At 40.1% G+C, this 14827-nt stretch overlaps 1 protein-coding gene across 4 annotated transcripts in view; it reads left to right on the top strand.

The window, feature by feature from the left end:
• DACH2 (dachshund family transcription factor 2) overlaps positions 1-14827 on the top strand; it is a 311011-nt gene that overhangs the window by 277776 nt on the left and 18408 nt on the right. For all 4 annotated transcript variants that reach the window (XM_055818287.1, XM_055818286.1, XM_055818285.1 and 1 more), the window contains exons 8-9: positions 13915-14060; positions 14590-14737. In XM_055818287.1, the coding sequence (XP_055674262.1) occupies positions 13915-14060; positions 14590-14737 (294 nt within the window). The remainder of the gene's footprint in view (positions 1-13914; positions 14061-14589; positions 14738-14827) is intronic.

Genomic DNA, 14827 nt, shown 5'->3' with positions numbered 1-14827 from the left:
TTTATACCGTGGTTTTTTTCCTGTTACTTGCAAGCAAAACTAAAATATTTATATAAGCTGTCAGTTCTCTAAAGCAAATTCATCCTTTTTAAAAAATAAAACAAAATATAGATTCAGTGGATAGAACAGAAACAATGTGAAACATAACAAATGACATTTCTGCTCCAAAGTACATCATTGTAATGGCCCATATTATTCTGGACTGTGGATACAAATGATTTTTTTTTCCACAGCATTCTGTAACAATTCTTGAGACACGATCATGCACAAAACATCATTTGTAATTATAGCAGTTTGCCATTTTCATCTGCACCATGCTTATTTCTCATTTGATTGATAATCCATGTACTTCAAGCTAATGAAGGTTCTTAATAGAACTTACATTAAGTTTGCTGCCACTTATTAGACATGACTAGTTTTTGCAACCTAAATTTCAGGACAACATTGGCATTTTTTGTTTGAGGGGAAAAAGAAAAAAAAATAATCAGCTGCTTCACAATGCATTTTTCACATAGATTCCTGGGGTGCCACGGAAAAATAGTCAGTGGAGAATGTTTATTGGTATAAAGAATTTAGACTGAATTTCATTTCAAATTAATCATTGCCCAAACCTTCAAAAAAATCTGTGATTCCCCAAGTAGGGTCCTGTGGTGGGTTAGAGGCACCTTTTTGGGTACTACAATTACTTTGATTACCAATTGCTTAATATTCTGTATTATTACTATTACTATTTCTGACTTTGGGACTTCAAAACAATTTCACTTGCTTCGTCTAATAGTTGTCGGTTTAAACAAATCCTTTAAAGAGACTTCTAATGGTTCTAGCCCGCACTTCCAGCTTTGATAGCTTTGTTAGAAGCAATGCAGATTGATTTCAAGTCAGTATTTACTACTGGAGAGTATTAATCCAGACCTTATACATCATAAAGGCAAGACCATATGTCACTTTGAGAACAACTAAGCTGCAAAGGTTCTGCAGTACCTGAACAGAGATTGGCTCTTGAAAAACATGTACTTTATTTAATTTCTTAGATCTGTGGGGAAAACACCTTTCCAGGTAAGTTTCATGCTTCATTAGTATTTTGATCCACTGCTTGTTTTTCATCAGCTGCAGACTTGCACGTTTACATAAAGTACCCAGAAATAGCTTTGTTACTTTGGGTTGCGGTAACCTTTGTGAAAACTTTAGAGCTCAAACGGCAGCGTGTAGCATCAATATCTTTCAGAATTTTACAAAACTAGCTGATTAAATCTGATTTTAAATACTACTTTCAGTCTAGAACCCTGCCTTTTTAATAATCAATTAAAACATTGTTTCATTGTGTTTATTCAGCATGTATAAAGCACTGCTTGACATGTATTAGACCTTACATAGCAGTACACAGCTGTAGCCCATCCAGCATTTTCCAAATGAGTTTGCACAAGGAATAAAAGATTGCCATCTGAGCAACACTGGAGGGAGACAAGAGCAGACAAAAGGCAGTTAAGCACTACAAAAAAAGAAAAGACCCTGTTGAGATAGAAATTTCTGAGCAAATGCCTCAATTTCACAGGGAGATACTGTAGTAGGCAACGTACATTGATTTTAGCACATGAAGTACGTTGCATTTGGGATTCATTAAGCTTCATTTTGTGCACTGTCGTGAAATGGGTATGTCAGCTCCTCTCTCAAGTAATGCACAGTTTCAAAGCAAGGAGGCAGAATAAACCAAACTGAAAATATAATGTGCCCTGCAAAAGGAGTAAGCTGGTTTTAAAAGGAAAATGCTTTGGTTGCTAAAAGCCTGAAGTCACAGTAACAGTAATCAAAACCTAAACATTTTTAAAGGATTTTATGCTTATGGAGTTTTGAATATGACTTACAAACACCAATAAGGTCATGCTCCTAGCTGACCTGGTGGGAATCCCACTAGAAGGACTGATGGAGTGCAGAACATTATTTCTGTCATTTGGAGAAAATGCAGATAACTGATACTTTGTAGTTACTCACTTTTTTTACTGAATATGGGCGAGGTATTTTTGCTTTTGGTCACGATTGGGTTTTCAGCTGTATTTGCAGTAGGAGGGTGCCTAAGATGGTGCAGTTTTCTCTCCCCTCGTGTCTCTCCTCGGGAGCCAGCTGCAGAGCTCGATGTAGACACTTCCCCGCCTCTCCAGGCATCAGCTGCCTCATCTGCAAGCCACAGAAGCTGGCAGGTCCATGAAGCTGGATTTTTCAGCCACCAACCAAATCCAAGGCCAGTTTGAAATCTGTTGGTGAATGCGTGAGAAGTCTGGAGTACTGGGTTTCTGTGTAATTTGTTTTGGTTTGTATCTTGTTTTTAATTGAGAAGCATGTAAATCCAAGAGATTGATCCAAAAATCTGTTTAGTAGCTTTTATTTAGTAATGATGATGTGGCATTTTTTGTTTGTCTTCAAGTCTACTGTAAATTATAGTGGTTTAGAGGCAAGAGGTTGGTGACGTTTCTTAAAATTCTCCTGGAGTGATTGGTTTGCAGTGCCAGATCACGGAAAGAGTAGGATTGTACATACACATGGCTGGGGCAGGGGGCGTGGGGAGGTGCGGTGGGTCTTCCTTGCTCAGTTCTCTAGCTTTTGTGCTTTGCCTTCAGATGATATTAGGCTGTTACTAATAAAATTAGCTGAAGAAACAGGGCTTTACTGCCAGACTTTGCTATATGCCACATTCCATAGCAGAGCATAGCTTTATGTCTGAGGTCTTGGGCAGAGAGAAGAGCAGAGGAAAGATGTTGGTCAGTTGCTGGGAATTGTACTGCTGCACTGTAGTAGCAACCTGTTAGGGGAGACTGCAGGACCCTGGAATTAGCCTCTTGTGGTTTAAATACTTTAGCACTTTTTCACAAGTGATGTTTTGTCTGGGGTATGTACTGGGGATCGCTGCTGAAGAGGTGCTGTGCCTGAAAGGTGAGAGGCTGAAGCGTGTGGCCGCCCAGCTCCCTGCCTCCCCACGGGCTGACCTGAAGGAAGAGTACAGCAGATCGATGTCAGATGGCTGCTGCTTTCTGCAGGAAGTTTTCCTTTTTCTTTCCTTTCCCCCGTATTTAATCTTTTAAAAGATCTCAGGATAAGTGGCAGCAGTAGACTTAACAGTTATTAGGTTGCAAAGTAGTGGATGTGGACTACTTGGTGGTTAGCTTACATTTATATACTCTGATCGCAGCTGCCATTTGGGTCAGAAAGAGTTTTCCCTTTTGATAGATCGGCTGTGTGCTTGGAAAACTTGTCTTTCCCCAGAGCATCATGTAATTGTTTGGTGGCGAAGAGTTGTGCTGCGTTGCCATGGACATGCGGCTCTCCACACCGAGAGCTGCTGTAACGCTGATATATGTGAGCCTAGTCATCCTGTCACTGAGATGTAATACCGATACGCCAGGACAACGTTTCTATCAGAGGGCCTATTACTTGCCCTCTTAGCTGAAGAGGGGAGGAGGGCTGGGGTAAGCCAAATTGTGACCATTTCTTAGCCCAGGAGGCTGGGTTGCGTTAGGGTTCAGTTCTGTGACCTTTCCTACCAGCTGGAGATACTGGCACTGTCTAACAGCGGCACTTGGGTGAGGTGCCGCGCACACCGGGCTGGCGTCGCCCCGGGTGGGAGATGGGTGCGCGTCTTCTTCTGTGCACGACCCTGGGTGCTGCGGGCAGAGCGGGGGGGGGGGGGGGGGGGGGCAGCCCCGTGCCCCCTGCCCCTGCTGTGTGCAGCTGGGAGGGCTGAGCAGCTGGTGCAAGGCTGAGTGCTCTGTGGAAGCCTGCAGCAGAGCTGTGTCAGGAATCCTACCGATACCACGTACAGCACAGAACTGCTACTCACCTGTAGAATTAAAACACTTAGAAAGTAAATTAAAAAGGGATGAATTTCTCATGCTTCTTAATAATCAAGGTTTGTAAAAATCAATGTGCAACTGCACTGAATTCAAACGCTAGGATATATAAGCAGAGTACTTCATTGCTGACATCTGAACAATTCATAATTCATTCAGAAGGCAACTTTTAAGGTAATCATCTTTCTGGGTATATTTTCCTGTTAAGGTAATCGTATTTCTCCTAGCGATCAGTTTTGAAAGTTGTCTTACTCCTCCAGTGCAAAAATCCTGCGAGTGAACATCCCCCAATTGCACTCATAATTATTCCTGATTAAAAGTGCCCTGGCCTGACAGCACCAGGGAAATTAATAGGAGATGCTTTCTACAAGTTTTAGAAGATGAGCAAAGACATACTCACTCCCTCTTAAGATTATTTAAGCAGGTGCTGTGGGAAGCCATTGCTTTTATAAGGCTCTTCAGATGTTTACAGCAAAACATTTTTTCCCAGTGATTGAATTTTTCGAAGTACTAAAATACCACGGAGAAATATGTTTCCCACCAGTTTTATGGCTCCCTGGATGCATTCTATACAAACCTTGTATCTGCCTGGACACAAACACTCTATTGCAAAAAGATATCTTGCCATTTTAACAAGCTATACTGCTTTGAAAGGATGCACTGCATCACCAGTGGGAATGTCAGTACCTTAAGAGTAATACTTCTTTAAGGGTACTATTTTATTAAAGCAGACCTCAGTAATTTGTTCCTGACTGTTATACACCCTTATTTTATTAAAGGTATTTTACATCTGTGGAGGAGATTACTACCACTCCTATTTTCTCCACTGCTTGGCTTTAATGGATGGTGTGGAATATAATATTTATTAAGCCTAAGCAGGGGAGGACATAATAGCAGAATTGTCCTTTATAACCTATTTTACACAGTTGTAAAATAAACCTTAATAAAGCAGGAATAATTATCCAGGAATATCCAGGAAATGGAGTGCTCTGCCTGCTTCAAATATTTGGAGGACTTAACTGCTGTGATAAGTGTGCTTTGAAAAACTGAACTCAACAGTAATAATGCTGGTATTAGTTTGGTACTATTTTAGAATATGTCGAGAGATGAAGTACCTTGTGTGTCATAATCACTGTGTTAGCATAAATCATATAATACATATATAATCTCTATATAAAATAATTATATATAGTGTATATATATTACAATAATCTGTGAATAATCCTATGGAAGACAAACATATTAAAAATGTAAAAATACTTACTAATTTTGAAGTTTAGAATTCCTTTACCTTATTCCGATGGCACCCGGAGCGCAGTGACTAGCTCCCTGGCTACCAGTTAGTTGTGCTGGTGATCACTAAGCTTTGCTGTCAGGGAAGAACATTCCTTACTACTCAGTTCTGTAGGCCTTTAGATTTGCTTATGGCCAGGGAGGATTTATGTTTACTGCCTGGGCCCCAGAAGCTTGATTCCGGCCTGGTTTTGCCTGACATTAGCAACACAGACTTGCACCCGGCATATGCACAGATGACATTTGAATAGTTGCCTGGACCAGGCAGACACCTTCAGAAAAGCCTTTCCTGGTGGCACATGTGCAGCTTTAGCGGGCAGGTGGAGTTAATCAGGTGCAAAATGGGAACACAGGCCCATGTGCCACACTGGTGAAAATTTGGTCCCACTAATCACAGCTATCTGGAAGCATTTATATAGTTGTGTGGATTTTGTGAATAGGAAAAAATGGAATCTTTCTAATGAGATCTGTTTCAGATTACTAGTTACACTACCAAATAGTGCAATAAAGGGAGTAGATGATGAAAATTATTTACAAACACGTTGTATGTTTTTATTATGAGTGGAACATGAAAGAGCTTGCCTAACTGTGGAGGCAGGCGGCCTTTGTTTGGGCACACAGTTTTGCTTGTCAGCTCCGGAGCGCTGCGTTTACAGGCGTGCATGGTGGCAGCGGACTTGCCGGCGGCGGCGTGCCTCACGCTTCAAGGTGGCTTCGCAGACAGCTGCCAGCTTGGGCTTCCCAGTCGGCAAGTTACACCAACTGGGAGCTACCTGCCGTCCAGAAACCACGTAGCTGTAGTTAGCATGGCGCTGGGGTTGGGGTAGTACCCTTCTCCCTCTGTTTCCTGCCTGGTTTCCCCATGTGGGGCTGCTGGCTACATGCAAAAGCACGGTTTGTTCGTTGGAACACATTGCTCGCTGATCGCGGCTGTGTTCAGCCAGGAGCTGGCGGAGCAGGTACGATTCTGCCTGCGAGTGGACCTCACCGTCTGCATGCCGGGGACCGATATTCTCCAGCCAGCTCCGGATGCCTGTGCTAGTAAGCTGACAGTTCAGTTAACAGACATTTCTTCAGCTTGAATACCATCAACCTGTTTCTGTTTATCCTCATCACACCCAGCCCGTGTTTCTTCACCTTCCTTATGCAGTAATTTTACTGTTTATTGTACTGCTTCTTAGATAGCTTGGCTTTTCTGTTTCTTGTGTGGTGTCTGTCCGTGGTGGCAGTCACTGGAATCTGTCTCAAAGGGGAAAAGGGAAGGATTTTGTTTTCAGTACCTAATGCAGCTTTGCAAGACACTGATTCCTGATCAGATATTCCAGGAGGACTGGGAAAGCAGTTCCTATCCTCCCCCATCCTTCCTGATTTCTTCCTCCTGTTGTCCACTTTGTATGTTGGGGTTTTTTTCCATAGATGAATATTGTGGAAATTATTTGGACTAAAGTTAATACATTAATTATCCAAGCTGACATTTTTGCAGTGTGTGAAAGGACAGGGTGGTATGTAAAATAGATGCACTAAGAACACCTACAGTATGACAACAAGTAGCAGGGTAATTGCTGAAAATGAAGTCTTTTCTGCTTTCCCTTCCCTTCAACATCTGTTGTTCCATATGGAGTCATAAATATTTGCAACAAAATAGTTGAAGAAATAATCTCAACATTAATAGGGAAAAGCTGAATCCGCCAAGAAAATTGAAGAATCTTTTTTTTTTTTTCTTGGCAAGTTCCTCCTACCCATCCTCATCTGACAGTTTAAAATCTCGGTAGAAGAATAGTCAGACTACATTGATGCTTAAAAAACACTATGAAAAAAACCTTTGTGAGTGTTAATGGGAGAGTTAGCTGAGAAAAAAATTATAATGTCTTGATAATAGCTATGAGGAGGATTTTGTTTATTTTGTTTCATTTTCCTCCTTTCTTCCATGCCACAGTAATTCTATTACTAGCCTCTCATTGAATAGTTCACATTTTCACTTTTCTTTATTGTCAGTAGAAATAATGTTTCTTGGCATTGTCAGGAATGAGAAGGTACTATTACTAGCTGAAGTAACTAGTTACTTTAAATTGCCATATGGAAAATGCAGATCGGTAGTACTTAAGCTTCTATGTAGAAGCAACTTAAAGCACAGAACAACTTCAAACGTGTCAGAATCCGGGTTACCAAAACCTGCCTAGGAGAAAACATGTATAATAGTAACACCACAGACAAACTATAAATTGTAAGTAATTGTTGTGAACATAAAATATACCATTTTTTAAGGCTTTTTCTATGTTTATTAGTGGCCTTAATTGTACTTATAATTCTCTTTAATGAACAGAATTTATTCAGGTGACATCAGTTATATTTGGTTTTCTTAATGTGGACATACAGAACTTCAGACAGAAGTTACTTGCTCTAGTTCTGATGTCTGGCTAGTGAATTGCTGCACCTCTCAGTTTCATTTTTTCATTATCACAAACCTAGTAGCTCATCTAACTCAGGTGCTTTCTTTTGAGGTTTGAATTAATAAAATATTTTCAGGTGTTTTTACCATCATTGCCGTGTGAACATCAGAGTATATTGTAAATATGTTGAAGTTATAAATAGGTATAATTTTCTGTGTTATTAATGAGGCTACATTGATGAAAATGTCAAAGCTGTGTAATTACACACCTCTTGATAAAGAGCGCACAGATAAAGACAGTTTGTAAACTGTAATTTCAGCCCTTTCTAGTGAAATTCTCTTTTCTTTGCTTTTTGCCTCCTTCCCCTATTCAGACACTAAGTGCATGCCTTGTGACGTCCTTCAGGAAAGCACACCCTCATCATTCCTGAGAACAGGTCTGTGGAAAGGTGGTACGGTTTGGTACGAGTTGCTTGTACAGTTTGCTCTCTCTTTTTTTTACTGCCTGGAATACTCCGTTTTCCCTAAGCTAGCACATTGCTCTAAATGTAACAGACATGGCTGTAAAAGACAATTAAAAGCGTTTCAACAAATACATGCGTGACAAAAGGAGGGGTAGGGAGAATCTCCATCCTTTATTGGATGCAGGGGGGAAGCGTAGTGACAAAGGCTGAGGAACTTCATGCCTTCCTTGCCTCAGTCTTTAATAGTCAGACCAGTTGTTCTCGGTGTGTCCGGCCCCCTGAGCTGCTGGAAGACAGGGATGGGCAGCAGAGCGAAGCCTCCATGTTCCAAGGGGAAATATCAGCCACCTGCTACACCACTCGGACACACAGATCTCTGGGGCCAGGCCAGGCCACAGGACAGACCCTGAGGGGCTGCAGCGTGTCCAGGGACGGGCACGGAGCTGGGGAAGGGGCTGCGGCACCGGCTGGGGGGGCTGGGGGGGCTCAGCCTGGAGAAACGGGGCTCGGGGGGGCCCCATCGCTCTGCGGCTGCCTGAGGGGGCTGGAGCCGGGGGGTCGGTCTCTTCCCCCAGGGAACCAGCGACAGGACAAGAGGGAACGGCCCCAGGCTGTGCCAGGGGAGGGTCAGGGGGGATCTCAGGAGAAATTCCTTCGCGGAAAGGGTGGCCGGGCAGGGGGACAGGCTGCCCAGGGACCCGGTGCTGTCACCGTCCCCGGGGGGGGGGGCTCAAAACCCCCGCGGGCGCGGTGCTTGGGTTCAGTGGTGGGCTTGGCAGCGCTGGGTTAGGGGCTGGGCTTGATAATCCTGAAGGTCTTTTCCAAGCTAAATGATTCTATGAATCTATGGTCTACTTTTCCCCCCGTGTTGAAAATAATGAAAAGGTTTTATTAAACGCTTCTTTAGGACAAAATCAATTTATTTCAGAATGGATAGGTGAATACTAGCTTGGACATGGATGCTGTGAAGCAGAGCATAGTTGATGTTAGTGTTTTGAGATAGTTTCCAAAAGCTTTTAAGGCAGCCTGGAAATGTATATATAAAGATTAGATAGAGATAGTATTTTTAAAGTGAAGGTATTTTTGTGGCAAAGCTCAGTTGTGAAAAATGCTTGTGCACTATCAAGTTGTATCAATCATTTGAAAATGAAATAAAATCTGATTTAAAGCTAGTGTACTGGATTAATCAGCTACTCCCCAATTGCATTCATTGACCCTGTTCATTCAGGGACTGTAATTAAGAAAAACAGCAGTGGCTTTAAATTTGGCATCTGAATCACAAGGTTAAAGCAGTAAATTTCTAAGTTTGATTGGTGCCAGGTTAGGAGGAGGTATCTCTTTTCTCACTGATGAACAGGAGTGCTCAGCTCCTGGCAGAGAAGCAATGAGTGAAGGAGAGAAAGGCAGGCAGAGGTTTATGGAGGCTTTTCAGAGTTATTAAGGCACTGAAGACAGATAACCCTGTCCTTGCAGACTTACAGATACAAAATAGTTGAAATAAACAATGCCTCAGATTACAGGGTTTTCATACTTACCTTACTGTAAAAGAAAAAAAAATCTAGTTTCTCATTAAGCAATACAGAAATTGACAAGATTTAAAATTCAAGTAAGTTTTAATTTTTGGAAAAACTGCTTTTTGCAGTCAAAACTTAGAATTTGGGCCCTAATTCTGTCAAAATACCCATGTTCAGACACTGCTGCCTATTGCTGTTGTTGTGAGGTAGATACAGAACTGGAAGTCAAGGGACCTCTTGCCACTATAGAGATACATCGCTTTGGATGATCCTGGAAGACCTTTGGGTAAACAGTGCTATTTCAAATAAGACTGTATGTTATTTTCAAACATGAGTAGCACACAGAACCCAGCTGACATTGCAGATCCTCTGGTTTTATTTATTAAAAGTCAAAAAGGTCCATCAGAGTATCTGTGAGCTGTTCTTTTGTAACTATGGGCCATTAAATATAGTCCCCATTACTCCAATATGAAGCTTAAAGATTTATAATTGTGGTAAATCATTTTAGTCCTTAGATATCTAAATTTTATGCCACAGGCAAGGAAAAGGAGTGACCCATCTGGCACCTATGTCCAAAACCCACTTATTAATGCTGGCTGAAGGCTTTCTGAGATCAAATGTCTTGGTTAGTAACTAACAGATTAATATCTCTAAATTTTGTATAAATTGTTACTCTCTTTTCCATATGCCACATATTTATTTTATGCATGAGTTACATTCTGTAAACTACTTCAGGTGAATAATGCTTACACAGCTCCAGATAGATACATTTTTGAAGTGTTTGTGAAGAAATAACTCGGTGGTCTAACTAGTGTTAGACAAGATGTAAACTGTAGCTTTAATACTTCTACCTTGTTTTGAGAGGGATGTGACATGTCAAGTGTATCAGGTATATGAGTGATGGGTTTAAAAACATGCCTTCTGAAAGAATATAAACCAGCTGGCAAATAAAATTGCCTGTTGGTTTGGGCCGTGCACTGTCATGCAGGGAGCAATTCGCGTTACTTGTGTTCCCAGCGCTATGTTTAGTCCGTAGGTTGATGCTTCATTTTCCAAACCCTGTTTCTGCAACTTAGGCAGAAGACAGAAGATGAAATACTTCGGTATATTGGATTAAGAACAAGAAACTTTCTAGCAGATTTTCATGTGCTTTCCTGGGATAATATTCCACTCGCTGTTAGTGTTTACTGTGTATTTCTTTTCTCTGCAATATAATTCTTCCTTTCATCTATTCATCTGGATGCCAGCTAGAAATTAAAATAAAAAGTCTGCACTCTAAATGGATTCCTGAATGCTATTATAAAGCATGGCAGGTTTAACAAACGGGCTTGATAAAAGTAGTTCCCACTTTGCTTCAATAAATAGAAAGGTTGTTTGTGTCCTTGGTTAGATTGTAGTTGTCCTAGCTTTATTTCTTGCTTATTCTGTTGTACTATATGTGTGAGTGCAGCTTTTAGCATTTATATTTTTAGTGTTATTTAAAATCAAAATGCTTAAATCAACATCTTTTTTTCTATTAAAGAGACGCATTTGATACAGTCCACAAAAAATGCTTCCAACGCATGCCATTTTTAATTGCTTTACCATTTATGATTTCTCAAGTCTAGCTAATAAATTTCTGGCTAACTGCACTTACTCAGAATACAGGCAAGATGTAGACACCATTCAGATGTGAAGACCTATTACAAGATTGAAATAGATTTCTAATGCATTTATCATTCATCTTTGCAGAGTGTGATTTCAATCAAAAAAAAAAAAAAGATGAATGGTTTGACAGTTTCCGCCCCTATACGCTAAAACATAATATGCTTCTTCTAGTTTTCAGCTATTACAGACTTTAACATGCAATGTGACCTTGGTCTGCAAAGCATGTTTGGTTAGCACAAAAACTTAATCATAAGAAGTCATAAGTAGAATCCTTCTTCTTTACTGCCCTTTTTCTGGGACTTGGAAATTTATTGCTTCTGGGACAGGTAGGATATGAACAATGGGCCAAATAGAGTCCAGGGTTATCTCATCTGTGTGAAAACTGCTGCTGAAAATCGATGTGACCTCTGCTACACTGTCATCCCAATTCCCACCCTCTGTGTCCTATTTGTCTTTTGGTAGAAGCTTAGATCTGTGTGCTGTCTCTATGTGTCTCTCTTGGGCCAGATTATCAAAATGAATCATTGCCTGCATACCTCTTATATTTCTATTTATTTTCCTGGTGTTGACTAGGTCTGATGAAATATGATTCTTTTTGCATTTGATCCTCACTGCAGCAAGCAGCACCTAATTTAGCTGTGTCTATCTCTTTAAAGAAGAGTAATACTATTTTGAAACTTCAATCTGCTGTACAGTAACATTACAAACCATAGACCATGCAACCTGTCTTCACAGTCAATAGTAATTTTCCTTTCAGCCAATTTAATGTTATTACTTTCATCTCCAAATAGTAGGGATTTCTAGAGATTTTAAAGCAGCTATAGTTTTGTTATGCATACTTCACGTATTACTTTCTTTTTCAGATGCCACTTCTGTTTAGTCTTGTGACTCCATGGCATAGATATTATTTCTGTGTAGCATCATATGCGACAAATAACCAGTTTATTTTCAAAACTCGGCCACTGATAAAAGATATTTAGATATGAGAAATGATGCATCTGAATTGGCACAAACTTTGTAGTCTATGTTACCAGAATTTTTTTTTAAATGGATCGTTTAAATTACATGAACACAGCTCTAAAATGATAGCTACAAAGATGTGTAGAGGTTACTGGCTTTTGTTGTTCTTAGTCCTGAAGAATCATTATAAAGATGTGCCATTTAATGAATTCACACAGGGTAAACAAAATACTCCCTAAACAGAGATTTCAAAGAATACTTGAAAACTGCTAGTGCTCCTGGTTCGTTGTTAGTAGGTGTGTTTTAGAAACACAGCACAAAGTGCTTGCTGCTCAGTAGATACTGCTGGAGTTTGTTAAACTACATACGAGTATTGCTGTAGAGACACCAGGGTTTAATTCATCGTTGTCAGGTTCTTTTTGAGGTGGCTTTTTTTTTTTTTTTTTTTTTTTTTTAATAAGGAGACCTTTGAATATGGTGTGGTCTAATTGTAAATCCAGGCTTTAATATGACCAAGTCACTTGAAAAATGAAACTATCAGGACTGGTTGTACAGTTGCCCTTAGAAAACACTCATGTCATGTATGTGTGGTCAGTACATTAGTTGCAGGCTTTACTAAAAAGCAGTTGCTGAGAAGATACTCTTTGATTTCTGCAAGTGGAGGAACATAATATCTATAGACTGGATTTTCCTGGAATATCATACAGGATTTTAGGGTTTTTTTACATTGCAGAGTTAAAGAAATTACAGAGTTTGGCTTTAAAGACTGCTAGATTTTTATTTTGTGGTTTTTAGCAATTAACTCGATGTTTAAATGAATACATGGGGAAGTAGTACTCATAGGGATCTGAGAGAAGGAGATACATTTACTATCCTAAAATATGTTTAAATTATCCTATCAAAAAATGTGAGTTCCTTGTTGATAGTACTGATTCATCACAAAATTTAAAGGATTTTTAAGAAATTATTACTAATGTTATTTCTTTCCAGACACACATTTCTACTGTCTGTGCACATCTTGATCTGTAACAACATGATCTATTTGAAACGAGTGGAGGGGGAGCTACGAGGTCCTGATTCTACAGTTTGTAAGAGATGCATCGCTCTAGTTTTCTGTGCAGTGCATCGCAGGAGTGAGGGGAGCGCTCTCTCCTCCCCGGCTGCTCCTGGGACCCTCGCCACCCAGCCTCTCGTTATACCTCTGGTATAAACTGAGACAGCTCAGCAGAGCTTTTTTGGCTACTGTCTGTGACTAGAAAGGCTGACAGTAGCAAGGTACTTGTTAAGAAAACCTGTGCTGACACTTTACTGACAACGTGGAGTTGGTGCTAGCTAAGCAGGAGGGGATGAGTCAGTGGAGATTATTTACTGCTGAGTATGGGAAGGGTAATATTAAAGGAGTGAAGAGATGCGATACGTTTCTTGATCAGAATTTTGTCAAGGTTATAGCAACAAAAAATGCACATCACAGAATGGCAAACATTCATAGAATGGAGAAAGGTCATTCAGGTTTAATGAACTGCGTAATACTGTTATAATTCTGTAGTATAATTCTGTAGAATTTGAGATATAATAGTTTATACTCTATTAAAGCTGTGTTATAGTATTCGGTATATTTATTGTTGTTCTGTACTACTTTGCAAACTTACCTTAGCAACAATCGCAGCTGCCCAAAGACTGAAACAATGTCAGTTTTACTAATGCGCTTGTATTTTGACTTCCAGGTAAACAAAATGCTAGTTATTAGAAATTACATTTATCTATATTTCCAATGCCTTCTGATGTTGCTTTTAAACCTATCTTTACAGAAGAGGTCCAAATTGCCATTCCAATAATGAAACCAACCTTAGATAAAGTCCAACTGGCTGGACAGGCCTTGCCTCCTGGATTTCCGGCGCCATTTCTTTTTGCTGATGGTCTGTCATCAGTAGAAACACTATTAACCAACATTCAGGTAAATTATTCTCTATAGGGCCAGGCTATGTCATGATAGATAATGTGTTTCTTTTTCAGTCTCTTTAAAAAAGTTTCAGAAACTACATTGTATCTGCAATTCTAATTTCTTTTATTTAATGTAATGCTTAGGTTTCCACTGTCTGGCATTATCGATTGTGAAAGGGTTCCATATGTTGTCTATTTGACTTAATAGTTGGCAATAATGGTCATATTAGAATTCACCAGTCTCATTATTCCTCTTCTGCTTCTCCCTTCAGTTGACCAAGGTCAGCAATGATACGGCACTCCGTTTGTAATAAACCGCATCCATAGGATGAATTAGCAAAAGCTATACTGCATGATTCCATGCCACCAGATTGCTCATATATGACATTTAGCTACTCCAGGTGCCCAGTTGCATTCCAGGTCTATAGGTTCCTGCTTTTAATTTTTCTGTTTTCCTGGAGGGTATAAAAGAAAGAAATGGATTAATTTTATCACTGCTGGAACAAAATGGTATTTTCAGATCTTACATTTGTGTGTTTTAGGGCCTGCTGAAGGTGGCTGTGGACAATGCGAGAGTCCAGGAAAAGCAGATACAGCAGGAAAAGAAAGAGTTAAAGATGGAGCTTTGTAGAGAGAGAGAGCTGAGAGAAAGCTTGGAAAGGCAACTCACAGCTGAGCTGCAAAGCAGAGGTGAGTGAATGAAAAATCAAGTTTAGATATCTATTAAATGTATAACCCTTTGGCATTTCCAGCTGGAGCTGTTGAGGACTTGGAGTTAAC

The sequence above is a fragment of the Falco peregrinus genome, chromosome 13, assembly GCF_023634155.1.
Source record: "Falco peregrinus isolate bFalPer1 chromosome 13, bFalPer1.pri, whole genome shotgun sequence".
NCBI classification, from domain to species: Eukaryota; Metazoa; Chordata; class Aves; order Falconiformes; family Falconidae; genus Falco; species Falco peregrinus.
Note: the sequence above shows the minus strand (reverse complement) of the source record. Positions and strands in the feature narration are given on the sequence as shown.